At 62.6% G+C, this 13,785-nt stretch overlaps 1 protein-coding gene across 1 annotated transcript in view; it reads right to left on the bottom strand.

Moving 5' to 3' along the window:
• Positions 1 to 446: 446 nt before the first annotated feature.
• Positions 447 to 13,785, bottom strand: part of RNF144A (ring finger protein 144A) — a 71,009-nt gene continuing 57,670 nt past the window's right edge. The window contains exons 5-8 of the mRNA XM_090280154.1: positions 11,227 to 11,434; positions 8,703 to 8,850; positions 6,331 to 6,420; positions 447 to 602 (exon numbers count right to left, since the gene is read on the bottom strand). Coding sequence (XP_090136280.1) covers positions 471 to 602; positions 6,331 to 6,420; positions 8,703 to 8,850; positions 11,227 to 11,434 — 578 coding nt within the window. The 3' untranslated portion in view covers positions 447 to 470. The remainder of the gene's footprint in view (positions 603 to 6,330; positions 6,421 to 8,702; positions 8,851 to 11,226; positions 11,435 to 13,785) is intronic.

Here is a 13,785-nt window from a genome sequence, read left to right as displayed (position 1 = left end):
ACACGTCGCACGGCCCTCGAAAGGCGAAGGGCGGTGTAGACGCGCCTGTTGGTTTTCGGCCACTCCGCTGGGGAAAAGCCTTCGAGACAGGGTTTTACCAAACGCCGCTGGTCACAGAAACGGTCGTCCTGAACGGAACGCTGCTCTCAGCCGAGTCCGGGAGTCGGTCTGCGGCGAGTTGCAAGCCTTCCAAGATTTCTCTTGGCCGCACGGGGCCACCTGGAGGTCAAGGGCGAGAGGGACGCCACGTGCCTCCTGCAGCGCGCGCGCCTGTCCGCCCTGTCCCCATGTCCCCGCCCCCCGAGGGCCTTGGCAAACGCTCTGACATCAGTCCCGGAAACCACGACGTCCAGCGTGACACTGTGAAGCTTGACGGGGCACATAAGGCAAGAAGGATGTTTTGTGAGGGGGCGGTACGGGGGGGGGGTGGGAGGGGGGGGGCGCCACACGTCCCGGCGTCACGCAGTCCTCTAGGTGGGCAGCGGGTCGTCGTCCCCTTTGCTGCACTTGCACCTGCAGCAAAGGACAAACGGGGTGGCCAGGAGCAGGAAGGGCGAGGCCACCAAGAGCAGGAGGCCAAACCCGGCAAAAATGCCCACGACCTGCAGGAAGGAGACACAAGAGCAGAGGGTAAGGGGGCGGGTCTGCAGGCACCATCGCTGAGGTACAGGCCACACGGCCATCCCGTCCACCCATCGTCCACCCACACCTCCTCCTCCCAGCCTCCCATGCATCCATGCACCCACCCGTCCCTGCATCCGTCCATCCATCCATCCGTGCACCCATCCATCCACCCACCCATCCAGCCATCTATCCACCCATCTCTCTATCCATCCAGGCACTGATCCATGCATCCACGTATTCATCCATCTGTCTGTCTATCCATCCACCCATGCATTCGTCCATCTATCTACTCATCCACCCATTATTCATGCAATATCCATCTGTCCTTCCACCCATCCACCTAGTCATCCTTCCATCCACCCATCATCCACCCACACCTCATCCTCCCATCCTTCCATGCATCCATGCACCCATCCATCCATCATCCGTGCATCCATGCACTCATCCCTCTATCTCTCTACCCACCCACCCATGCATTGTTCATGCAATATCTACCCATCCACCTAGTCATCCTTCCATCCATCCACCCTTCCTTCCTTCTTTCCATCCATGCATCCATCCTTCCTCCATCCATTTCTCCACACTCCCTTCCCTCCATCCATCCACCCATTCATCCATCCATCTACCCATATCCACCCATTCATTATCCCTACAATATCCACCCATCCATTCATTATCTCTGTCCACTCCTGCATTCATCCATCCATCTATTTATCATCCACCCACTCATCCATCCGCCACCCACCCATGTTTCCTTCCTGTTACTTTCTTCCCCTCACTCCTCTTCCCATGTCTCCTTTGTTCTTATTTTCACTTCTCCCTGCCCCCCTTTCCATCTCGGCACCCAGACATCCATCCACTTATACAGCCAATGAACCCAGCAACTCCCCCTGACCCAGACACTGGCCTGGGTGTTGCAAATAGAGGCACTTAAGATCTCGGCCCCCAAGGCGCAGCCAGTCTGGTGGAGAGAGACCCCAATTTAATCAATTATAACAATGCGATTAACAGCACCTTCCATGAGGTTCCAGGTGTGGAGGGAGCGCTAGGAAGAAGGAAGGTTTTCCCAGGGAGGTGGCTGGGCTGACAGAGAGGCTGCAGGGGAGGCAGCCCAGGTAGGAAGCAGGAAAGGCCTGCGTGCCGTGCCTTAGGGAATGGCCAGACCTGGGTTACTCCTGGAGGTTAAACCCAGCGCATTTCAATTTTGTTTTAATACCTATATTTACCCCTACGCATGAATATTGCTGGAAGGAATAAGCCTCAAATGCAGACATGTTCTCATCCAAATGAGGCAGGGGGGCTGGTCTGCTCTGGGCCAGCGCCCCTCCCCGGCCCCCGGACAGCCCAGAGCCCAGCAGAGAGGCCAGAGATGGTGTTGCAGCCCCACCCAGTGCTCAGAGGGGTTGTGACAGAAACGCCTGCACGTGGTTCCCATTCTGACGCGCAGGGCGGATACTTCCCTCTCTGGGCCTTGGTTTTCTCAATTATAAAATAAACAAATGAGGTCAAAGATCCCTCAGGGACTGCTATACGCTCTGAAAGGCTGCAGTATGTCAGGCTCCCAGACATGTGAAGGAAACTACGAGGTCTGTCCGGAAAAAGCCCAGCCATTGTTAACAGGACAAGAAAGGTTTGCTCCTGGCAGCCAAGGAGCATGGACTGGAATGCACATGCGTGAACAATGACGACCTCACTGTACTAGTCAGTGGGGGCAGTAGATGCCACTGAGTGAGCATATGTGCTGTGTGGCCGTCGCATTCAAAATGACTGAGTGAGTAGAGCAACGAATCTGCATCAACGTTTGTGTGAAGCTTGACCATTCTTCCACAAAAGCTATTCAGATGATTCTGTCACACCTGGTGATTGGCAGCTTCATCACGACAATGCACCTGCTCATGCATCATGTTTCATTTTTTATAAAACATCAAATCACCCAGGTGACTCAGACCCACTACAGCCCAGACTTGGTGTCTTGTGACTTCTGGCTTTTCCCCAAACTAAAATCGCCTTTGAAAGGGAAGAGATTTCAGATAATCAATGAGATTCAGGAAAATACAGCGGGGCAGCTGATGGGGACTGGGAGACCCGTGTGAGGTCCCAAGGGGCCTACTTTGCAGGGGACTGAGGGGTCCTTTTCCTATGGACAATGTTTCCTGTATATTGTATCTTCCTCAGTAAATGTCTCTATTTTCCATATTACTTAGCTGGACACCTTCTGGACAGACCTCGCGTACCTCAGCGTAGATTCCTGCCTGAAACCGTCACCCCCACACATGCACACACGTGGCACTGCAACAGTAAATTAGACGGTGCTGATGCTAAGAACCCATGTGTTTTCCCAGCTGGCTAAGTCCCATGGTCCGAATATCAGCTGGGGAATTATGCGCTGTGAATTCAGATCACGCTTTGTCTAAACCGCAAGCCCACGGGTGTCTCAGAGATCACGGCCACACACAGGAAGGCGTTACTCGCCCAGAGGGTGCTCTTGAGCAGTCTCCACTCTGGTCTGTCCCAAAGGAGCCAGAGACTCGTGACCAAGCGCTCCCGTTCTCGGCCAGGTCACCCCCATCCGAGTCTGCCTCGTCCGCAGTGTGCGTGTCACCTAATAAGCGAGGCTGCCCAGTGTCTGGCTGGTGGGTAAATTGCCAGGAGGACGGTGGCCAACAGGGAAGGATGAGACAGGAGGCCAATAGCACAGAACAAGGACCATCAGTCAGTGGGCGTGTTGTGAATGCGTGTCAGGCACGAGCTACCGCTGCGGGAGACAGACGGGCACATAGCTCCATGCTCCTGGGGGGTCGCGGCTGACACAGCACCCCCCACCCCACCCGGCAAACCCTGTGCTAACCACTCAGACCAAGTTTCTCACCTGGGGTGGGCGGGGCGGGGGGCCGCTTCAGAGCAGGACACACGCACATGACCATCGCGGCCCCGTGCCCCCGAGCACCTCCTCCCCAATCTGTGCTCACGTGTGGGGTGAACCAACGGAAATGGGATGGGTACCCCCTGAATCCCCTGCCCCAAGAAGTCCTTCAACACAACACACTCCAGGCCTCGGGAACGACGAGCCACGGTGAGGTGAGTGGGGCGCGTGCCAGTCACCGGAGCACGGCCCAGGGCACAGCGTCGATGCTGGCCGAGCCCGGGCGGGGGCAAAGGACCCGGGCTGCGTCCCCTGCCCTGGGGCCGGCCTGCGAGTCTCCTCCCAAGCCTGCCGTCAGCGGCTGACGGTGGCACTGGGCAGAGCCCCTGTGGGAGGCTGGCACCGCAGAAGGGGCCGAGCCTGGGTGAGCCCTGACCCCCACCCCGGCGCCGGGGCCGTGGTTCAGTACAGAGTCCCAGCGGCAGCGGTGCTCTGAGGCGGGGGCTGAACAGGTCCCGGTGCGAGCTGTGCCCCATTCATACCGACTGCGTGCGGGCTGCGCCCCGCTGCCTTCCTCCGCCCTCTGCGGAGCGGCTTCTGGAGGGAGCTCCCGCCGGTCCTTCAGCTCAGCCTCGGGGCGTAGGGGCTGCCTCCGCGGTGTGCGAGGGCACAGATGTCCCCCTTTGGCTGGGACGGGCCCCCCTTCACTGTGCGGCAATCCTAAGGTCACAGCGTCTGTTCCCTGCTCCGCAGAGCGGGCAGACCAGCAGGAAGGCTCTCCCCGGTCAGGGACGGCTTCCCGCGGAGGCAGAAGGGCCCTCGTGGGAAGGAAGCGCCCCTCCTGCCTCTGACTTCTGACCAGCCCTGGATAAGGTAGGCGGCCACTCCACGGCGACCGTGCTCGCAGGGACTGAGGGGACGTCAGGGGCAGGGGCCCGGGGGCGGCATCCAGGCGCAGGTCCAGGCGTGGCCGCGGGTCACGAGGAAGACCCGACGCCACGCCACCCTCGGAGCCCAGGCAACCCCCGGGCCTCTGCTCCCGACCGACCTCAGCAGGAGGCCTGCTGCCCCGAGGGGCAGAATCAAACAGTGCAAACCCTTTACCAAGGCAGGGAATCCCTGTTCGCAGCATGAGGTTCTCGCCAGCGAGGTCCCTTTGAAAGCGCGCTAAGTAAGAGGCACGGGGCACAGAGTACTTTCCCTCCCACAGAAACATCTAAAGCAGCCTCCGCAAATAGCACGGAAGGGCGCTGAAGTTCCCAGACGTCTCTGAGAGCCGTCTGACCTGACGTCACAGCCACCGGCAGGCAGAGGGGGCAGGCACCTCCTGAAATGGACAGTTACGCGCGGGCGGCAGAGCACAGCCCGGAAGGGCAGGGAGGCCAGGACTCGGAGGTTTTTCCTGAGCACAGGGAGGCCTGAGCCGGCCGGGACCGAGCGGCAGACAGAGATGCCCCCAGGGAGCTCGTGACCGACACCGGGCAGAAGTGTCAGCCATGGGCCACCTGTGCTGAGCTGGGGGTGGGGCCGCGCACATGACCCGGGAAGGCCAGTGTTGGCCGCGAGGGCGAATGGAAAGGTAGCTACCGGGGCCGCTGTGGTGGGCAACCGATCGGTTTTGTTTCTAGAACAGCTTTCTTCATGGAGCTGTGTTTCACGTACTTTACAGGTCAGCGTTTCCAGTGCACAGGTCAATGGTCGTCAATGTCTCCAGACTGTGCGACCACTGCCAGCCAACCCGCCCCCTGGAGTGTCCCTTCTGCTCAGACTGTCCCCTTCCCCTGGACTGTCCCCTCTGCCTGGACTGTCCCCTCTGCTCAGACTGTCCCCTCTGCCTGGACTGTCCCCTCTGCTCAGACTGTCCCCTCTGCTCGGACTGTCCCCTCTTCCTGGACTGTCCCTTCTGCCTGGACTGTCCCCTCTGCCTGGACTGTTCCCTCTGCTCAGACTGTCCCCTCTGCCTGGACTGTCCCCTCTGCTCAGACTGTCCCCTCTGCCTGGACTGTCCCCTCTGCCTGGACTGTCCCCTCTGCCTGGACTGTTCCCTCTGCTCGGACTGTCCCCTCTTCCTGGACTGTCCCTTCTGCCTGGACTGTCCCCTCTGTTCAGACTGTCCCCTCTGCCTGGACTGTCCCCTTTGCTCAGACTGTTCCCTTCCCCTGGACTGTCCCCTCTGCTCAGACTGCCCCCTTGCTCAGACTGTCCCCTCTGCCTGGACGGTCCCCTCCTCCCTGCCCCCTGCTCCCTGTCCTCACACCCGCACAGCCAGCTTCTCACTCAGCGCCCCGCCACGGCCATTGCCACCCACGGGCCTTCCTGCCGCGCAGCCTAAAAGGCCCCCATCACGTCCCCTGCACGGCCGAGCTCATGCTGTGTACCTGGCACTGGGTGGTGTCTCTATCCCGAGTGCAGTGTGGGCTCCACGAGAGGGGAACCGTGCCGGGCACCAGCAGGGGATACACGTGTGTTGCACATACGAAGGCCACATTAACAACAGGGCCTCTGGAGCCACCACAGCCCTCAGGGCCTCTGCTGGGACTCCCTCACGGAGGGCCGTGCACCAGGACCGAGCCCACGGGTCCGAGCGCGTCCTCTCGGGCCAAGGCTCGCGTGCCCCGTGCGCCCCAGCTCTGGCCCGGGCTGCCCGAGCTTCACCGGAGACCAGAACTGCATGTTCTAGCTCTGTCTTCCTATGGCACAGGTCCCCAACCAGCAGCAAGTCTCCTGGAAGCCTCCCTCACACACGTGTGTGCATGGGCACACACGCGTGCACACACACACACACACACGTGCACACGTACGCGCTCTTCCCAAGACCAAGGCCCCAGGCGGGCGGGCCCTACCTGGGTCCGATGCCAGATGACGGAGGCCCGGGAGTGGCCCAGCTTGTCCCGGCAGGGCCCCTTATCGTAATGGATCAGGAGGAAGTCATCCTGGGAAGCGAGAGAGAGCCGAGGGGGTTAGTGCCTGTGCCCTGGGCCAGGTTCCCAGCCCATGGGGACGCGGGGGCCAGTGCGTGGCAGTGGAGGGCAAGCACACACCCGCCCCATGGGCCCGCCCCATGCCACTGTCCCGATGCCCCCCTCCCCCAAAGCCGGCCGCCCTGGCTCAGGGGCTCTCTAGATTTGGGAGGAAGGAGGACACTATGCCGTGCAGGGCACTGATCAAGTAGAGGGGAGGCTGCTGCTGGCCCTTTCCGGGCTCTGTCCCCCGGGGTCCCGCGGCCTTTGTGTCTTCCTCTCGTCCAGGCAGGGTCATTCCTGGAGGCGAAGGTCGCCTTTCTCTCTGTCCGCCTTCCTGCCTGGTGCAGACAGCGCAGCTCAGACCATCCACGCGTTCTCTTCGCCCAGAAGCAGCTGGGACCCGGCCTCTGCAATTCCCCTGGCTGCCCAGAAGAGGGCAGGAGCTCCCGCTGACTCTCGGGGAGGCAGACACATACCCGTGGCTGCTGCGGCCGTCCCCGCGACCTCTCCCGGACTGCCAGGCTCCCCGCACCGCCGCCAATCTGTTCACCAGGATCCCGGCCCCGTGCCGAGTACCCCAAACCTCCACAAGCCCCGACTGAGCATGCAGAAGGGTGTTCTGCTCCTCCGCGAATGGGAGGGGCCGTTCCCCCCAAATGCCCGTAAACAGAACCAAGCTCCGCCAAGAGCAGGAGGGAGGGGCCGGGGGCTGCTGGTTCTTCTTCAGCGAGGGTGCAAAGGGCCTCTTTCTGAGGACAGAGGGCGAGCCTAGAGCCCAGGGAGTCCGAGGGGACAGCGCAGCAGCTCCCACGGGCCCAGGAGACGGGCGCTGTGGCCCCTGCAGTCCGCTCTGCGGGGAGCTCCCCTCTCCTCCGGGGCACGGCGTCCGCTCGGGTTTGCCGATCTCACTGTCTGCCACCAGGTGCCTGGACGCGCGGCGCTGCCCGTGAGCCCTGGGTTACGCAGCCTTGGAGGGAGGTCGGAGTCCTGGCTGTGGCCCCCGCTCAGCCCTCGCCCAGCTCCTGAGGACGGCAGCGAAGGCAGAGACACAGGCACCCCTGCTCCAGCCGGACCCGTCTGCCGTGGGGCCGTGGGGCGTGGGGCCGTGGGGCGTGGGGCCGTGGGACCATGGGGCGTGGGGCCGTGGGACCGTGGCTGAGGACTGCTGTCCGCTGGGAGCGCCTGCCTCCCAGAAATCTTCGTTAGACTCTCTCTCCTTCATACTAACGCCAAGTGGACATGTCACAGACATGGACTCTCCGTGTGGCTCTCCCCCTCCCAGCCTGCCCGTCGCCAAGTCTTGCATTGCAGGCCCTTGGACAGGTTTTGAACTTGTTTTCCAAAACACACACCAAATCATGGTGCACAATCCAGATGAGAGGTCTTCAGGGACCTCCACTCACAGACCTGGTCAAACCTGGCCACATGTGTCATCCGGACAGCTCGTGGGACATGCTGAGCTCACAGCCTCCCTGGGCCATCCCGATGCAGCCTGTGGCTGGGCCGGAGCTCGGGAAGCAGCGTCCTTGTGCGAGGGGCCAACCCTCTTGGCTCGTCACAGAGAGAGACCCTCATCACAGCCCCAAGCTCATGTTCTGGCCAAGCTCGGGCCCCGTCCTTTGCTTGTGGCTCTTCCTCACGTCCTGTTTTGGTCTCTTTGCCTGGGGAACGGACGCTGCGTCCACTGTCACCATGCTGTCACTGTGCCCCAGCCAGCCGGGACCGGTGCCTGCTCCTCCCCGGCGCTACCGGGGGGCTTCCCACCCACCAACCTGCAGCACGCTTCGCAGGACTACTGCCGCCAGGGTCAGGAGCTTCTCACCCTGGAGCTCACCCCCCCCATGCCTGGGCGTGGCTGCCCCCCGGGGCAGAGCTGGGACCCAGCACACGCTTGCTGAGCCAGGCGAACGCCTGCTTAAATAGGACCTTCCTCCCCCTCCAGAAGGACTCCCAGATGCGTTTATAGCATACAAATGGTTGTGGGATCAGAACACTATCGGAGTACAATAAAATGCACGTGCCCTGTCCATTATGTGTGTACTACATGGAGAAACGACACACATGTGGACTCTGTGTGTATATATCATACACGGGTAGGACATATATGCACACATATAAATGCATACACTACACACAGACTGTAAGGCCCCAGGGCGCCTCCCCGGGCTCCGTGGGGAAGGGCCGGCCCGCAGCCCCGCTGAGCCCACCGCGGCCCCCGCAGGCAGCAGCACGCGTGGCGCGGGCGCACTCACGTCCAGGGACTCCAGGCAGTACCAGCAGAAGGCGTGTTTGCAGCTCTTGCACATCATCTGAGCGCAGCCCTCATCGCGCTCGATGTAGACCTTGCACTTGGGGCAGCGCTTGATGGGCGCGTCATCCTCCTCCGGTCTGAAGGCCGAACTGTGGGGACAAGTCCCGTCAGGGCCGGGCCCGCAGGACGCCGGCGTGGCCGCCTGTCCTGGGAACACGGGCTCCCCTGGACGGCCTGGGTCACTCGTTATTACACGAGACAAAGCAAACCCGAACATGCAAACGCTCCGGAAAACAGTCGCCAGAAGACGATGCCCCGGCCACGTCCCCGCTGGGGAGAAGAGCAACACCCGCCTGCGTCTAGACTGGGCTCTAAGCGCAGGGAAGCTGAAGGAGCTACGCCAAAGGCTCAGGGTGGGGGGATCTGAGTCGTGGGATGACGGGCACGTTTTAGGTCCTGATTCACGTATGCATATACTCTCCAAAGGGCTGGTCGTTTTTAGGCGTGTTCCCACTTTTAGGGGGAAAAGCTGCTACAGAGACACACTGACAGCCCCGTGCGCTCTCCCTGGCTGGTCTCCGAGGCCTGTCTCTGGGGGAGAACGGCTGAGCTGGCAGGGGCGAGCAGGACGGCCCTCAGCCTGGGGACACGTGCCGGCTCATCTGCAGCCCTGCGGTGCCACCGCCTCCCTGAGCCTCCGTCTCCCCAGGAGAATGGGACGGAGCAGCCGCGTGTGAAAAGCACAGGGCACGGCAGCAGGCGTGTGAGAGGCGCTTGGCACATGGCAGCGACCTCCTCTGAGGCTGATCAGAAGGTCACACCGGCATCCAGCGGTGCCCACGGTACAGCATTTGTCCCGTGCAGCTCACGCCGAAAGGACGGCTGCGAGGTGTGCATGGCCCACGGGCCCTGCGGCCGCCCGCAGTGAGCTGGGTTTCAGCCAAGTCAGCAGGCACCAAAGCCAGCGAGCAAGGGGACCCTCAGGTCGGATCGCCCCGCCTCAGTCTGCAGGTGCAGCCTTAAAGTCAAGGGACCGGTTTTCTCATGGGACTCACGAGCCGTTCTAAGGGAACTGCCGGAGCAGAGGCCACACCCGTGGAGAGCCTGTCCCCAGGAGACTTTCTCAAACAGAAGGTTCTATTGTGGGAGTCCTGGCGCCCGGCGGCCTGCACAGAAACTCAGCCGGTACGAACGATGGCGTCCCTACGCTTTGTGGCCCCTGAATGACGTCTGAAGTACGATTACTATAAACCCGCGCTTCCCAAGGCAGCCAAGAGTTGGTGACGGTGTCACGGCTGCCCACACGTCCCAGCGTCTTTCAGACTCAGACGGGACGGATGTGAGCGGAGCCGGCCGGGGCCGCTTGGTAACGAGGGTTAGAGGGGGACTGAGTCTTAAACACACAGACTCTATTGCAGGAAAGCAAGTGAGTCACCGTCAGAAATCACACGACCGTCGGCCCCAGCCCAGGCAGACAGGAGGGAGTGCTGGGGACTGTGGCACACGGGGGTAGTGCCCCTTCCCAGAAGGGGGTGGGCCTGCCCTAGGCCAAGATCTGGGTGGCAAAGTCCAAGCCAAGGCCGGCCTCTGCCTCGGGAAGAACCAGCCCCCTACACAGAGGCACTGAGCACGACAGGCTGGGCTGTCATTACCACAGGCTGACACCAGAGGGAGCACCCGCCCTGGGAGCTGAGCACCTACAAGGGAGGGCCGGGAGCCAGGCTTCCAGGGGGACAAGGAGTCCCAGGAACAGGGAGGGGGCCGAGGCGCACGTGGGACAGAGCGGGCGTGTGTCCAGGGGTGCCAAGGGGGTCTCTGTGCAGGCCCAGCAGAGGGGAGTGGGGGTGGGGCAGCTGACTGGGGGGAGGGAAATGGGGACCAGCTGCTGACCAGACCCTGGCGTGGGTGGTGGGGGGCTATGGTGAGAAACGTGGTCTCAGGAGGAGCCAGGCCAACTCTTACTAGAGCCATGGTCACCGCGGCTTTTTAGGACAAAGAAGGGGGGACGCTGTCACTGTCCTGTGGTTCACCCTTTCAGATGTCAGGGTGCGGAGGACGGCGAGCAGGCCCACGGGGCACCATGTGAGGAGCCGGGAGGGGACAGCGGGGCGGGAACACAGTAGTGACTGGCCACGTCCTCCCGACAGACGGCCTCTGGGGAGGTGCAGCCCCTGGGAACCATTGCTGGGGGTCCCTCTGGTATTTAGAGCCACCCCCCCCCCCATGACATCCTGATCCTGCACCCCGTTTCGGGTCCCCTTCCACAGGGCAGTCCTCGGAAAGCCTCACAGGAGTTGACTGTCCCCACGTCCGTCTTTCTGGGCGGGCAGCGTGTGACTGGCTCCCACGCACCTTTGCGTCTCCAGGGGCCTGCATGGCGCCCGGCCGGCCCGCAGTCAGCTCTCAGAACGAACAGTACGCCAACCCGCCAACCCAGGGGCAGACGAGGCTCAGGAGAGGGGGCCGGCCCGGGTGCACCTGCAGGGAAGAAGCCCCGCCCCCGTGCCCCCGAGCGCCGAGCCTACCTGGTCTCCCCGGGGAGGAAGGTGATTGGCATGGTCTCGGGGCAGCCCTGGCCGGGGTGCCAGCTGGCTCTGCAGGCGGAGCAGAACTCGGTGTCACAGGCCTGGCACTGCACCGGCTGAGGGGCCTGGGGCCCCCTGTCCTGCAGCTGGCACACAGCCTGGCAGGTGGACGTCGGGCACCAGGTCCGGCAGGGGTCCAGCAGCACCTCTAGCGCAGGGGGACGAGAGGGACAGGTCACACGCTGCGGGCAGGGAGTCTCAGAGGAGAGAGCCCAGGGAGCCCCGGCACAGTCAGCCCCGTCTGGCTTCCCCCCCTGTCCAGGCGCCCCCACCCCCGGCCCTGCCCCCGACGCCGATGCCCCGGGGTCCTCTACAGGCGCCGCTGCCTGCACGCCATGTGCCCGAGGCCCCTACGATGGCCCAGCTGAGCCGCCGGGGGCCGCACACCGGGGCCCGGGGCCCGCCTGCCGCATCTGCCTGCCCCGGGACACGGGTTTCAGAGGCAGGCGTGTGCACACAGCCAGGCGGGCTCCATCCCGGCCCAGAGCCTGCCTCCCTCCCGGGGGCGCCGAAGCCTGGCGCAACCGCTGCGTGAGCGCCCGGGTCCTCAGCCCCGGGAGCCGCGTTGCCGAGGAGCCGGATTTAATGAAACGAGTCAGGACGTGAGTTCGGAAAGCTGGGCACCCACTCCATCTCCTGGCCCGCTCAGAACTTGCACAGAAAGCAGGTCCCCAGCCGCCCTCCCCGGCGAGCCTGGCTTTGCATTTCGTTAGGGCCTTGTGCGATGGGACTCCAAATTCTCGGTGGGGGGCAGCCAGGGAGGTAAGGGCGGGGGGACAGGAAATCTCAGAATGCTGGTGACCCACCAAAGCATCCCGGGCCGTGGCGAGCAGGCCGCTGGTCTCTGAGCCCTGCAGCAGCGTTGCTCTGGGGACGGCACCCGAGAGGCTGGGTCGGGCCGGGGAGACTTGGAGGGCGAGGAAAGGCTGTGCTTCTGGGCCACGGGACCTCCGGGTAGCCGGGGCGGGTTCCCCTCCCCCACATCAGGAAGGGGTTTGTCCTCCCCGGGCCCCTGTGCGGGCTGGGGCGGGAGGTGGCCTCGCCCGGCGGGCTGCCATAGGACACGCGTGACCCCACCTGCCCCAGGTGAACACAGAAGCCAGAGTTGGCTATCCAGGAAAAGGCTTGAAAACAGTCTTGCTGTCTGCTCTGGGGGCTGGCAGACCTCTTCTGCGGAGGGGCAGGCAGTGAGCACTCCAGCCCGGGAGCGCCATCCAGAAGGGGCCCCACTGCTCAGCTCTGTCGGAGCACAAAGGCAGCAGTGACGATCCCTACATGGGTGTGCCAATAAAACTCTATTGACAACACCAGGCCAGGGGCCGGTGCATCTGGCCCACTGGTCACGGCTGGCCAGCGCCTGATCTAACTGAACTCCCCACTCTGCCTTTTTTATCAAAGTGTATTCATCAACGGCATAAAACAAATAAATCGGCAGGCCTGGCAGGTTAGAACCACTTCCCAATATGAAGGAAGTCTGGCATTCAGGACAGCGGGCTCCTCTTTCATTGGCCTTTTTTGCAATGATGTAAATCATGATGCCCCTCGTCATGAATGAATGAGTATAAATTCGCTGTTATTATATTAGTTCACGGTTTCAGTGTTTGCTTGCCCAAGGACGGTTCTGGCTGTCAGGTCCGAGGAGGTGACCTTGTGGGAAAATGCAGCCGGCGCCCCCAGGGTCAGCGCACGGGGCCGTGCCTGCTGCTGGCCTGAGCTGAGGGCACAGGTGACGGGAGGGACGGATGCCTGGGCTGGGCGCTGGCGCTGCCCGGAGTCTGGGAAGGTCTCAATATGGGGGACACCCCCAACACCCTCCTCAGGACTAGAGTCCTGCAAAGCAGCAAGCCGTCCTGTCCCAATTCACCCGGAGAACACCCCTGCACGGACCCCCACCCTCCCTGCTCTGCACACACCCAGGAGGGGCCCCGCAGGCGGTGGGTGCTGCGTGCCTGCCACCACGCGATGCGTGGAGAGCATCCCACCCCGGCAGCAAGGTCAGGGCTGGTCTGCCCGGGAGCCCCAGGGAACGACACTGCCCACCGGGCCCTGCCCAGTCCTCACTTCTCTCCAGCCCTCCTCTTGCTCCAAGGATCCAGCGACCTCGGGAAGGGACCTCGCTCCCAAGCCGCGTGCTATCTTTTCACGCACCCCAGGGCCTCATCCTCCTGCCTTTGCGAGAGGCTCAGTTATACTGTGGTGTGCAGGGCCGCGGGGGCCCAATTACAGTTTCCATGGTAACGACTTAACACCTGTGACTTCTGTCCTGGCAAAGCTGTGACATGGCAGTGCTTGTCCCACTGGGAGAGACTCCCTATGGGAGCGGCGGAGGGCAAACGCTCTGTCCCCTCTGACACATGTAAGCAGGCGTCAGGGCACACGGAAGCCTGTGTGCACGGCCCAGACTTCCCTCTCGGGTGTCCGGTGGCCTCTACACCGTCACCCCAGGAGGAGCTCTGCCAGCCAGGTTCTCGGTCCCTGAGGGAATCCACGCTGGCCAAC

The sequence above is a fragment of the Furipterus horrens genome, unplaced genomic scaffold (genome assembly GCF_987537825.1).
Source record: "Furipterus horrens unplaced genomic scaffold, mFurHor1.1.pri manual_scaffold_6, whole genome shotgun sequence".
In the NCBI taxonomy this organism is placed as follows: Eukaryota; Metazoa; Chordata; class Mammalia; order Chiroptera; family Furipteridae; genus Furipterus; species Furipterus horrens.
This window is presented reverse-complemented; position numbering and strand designations above follow the sequence as displayed.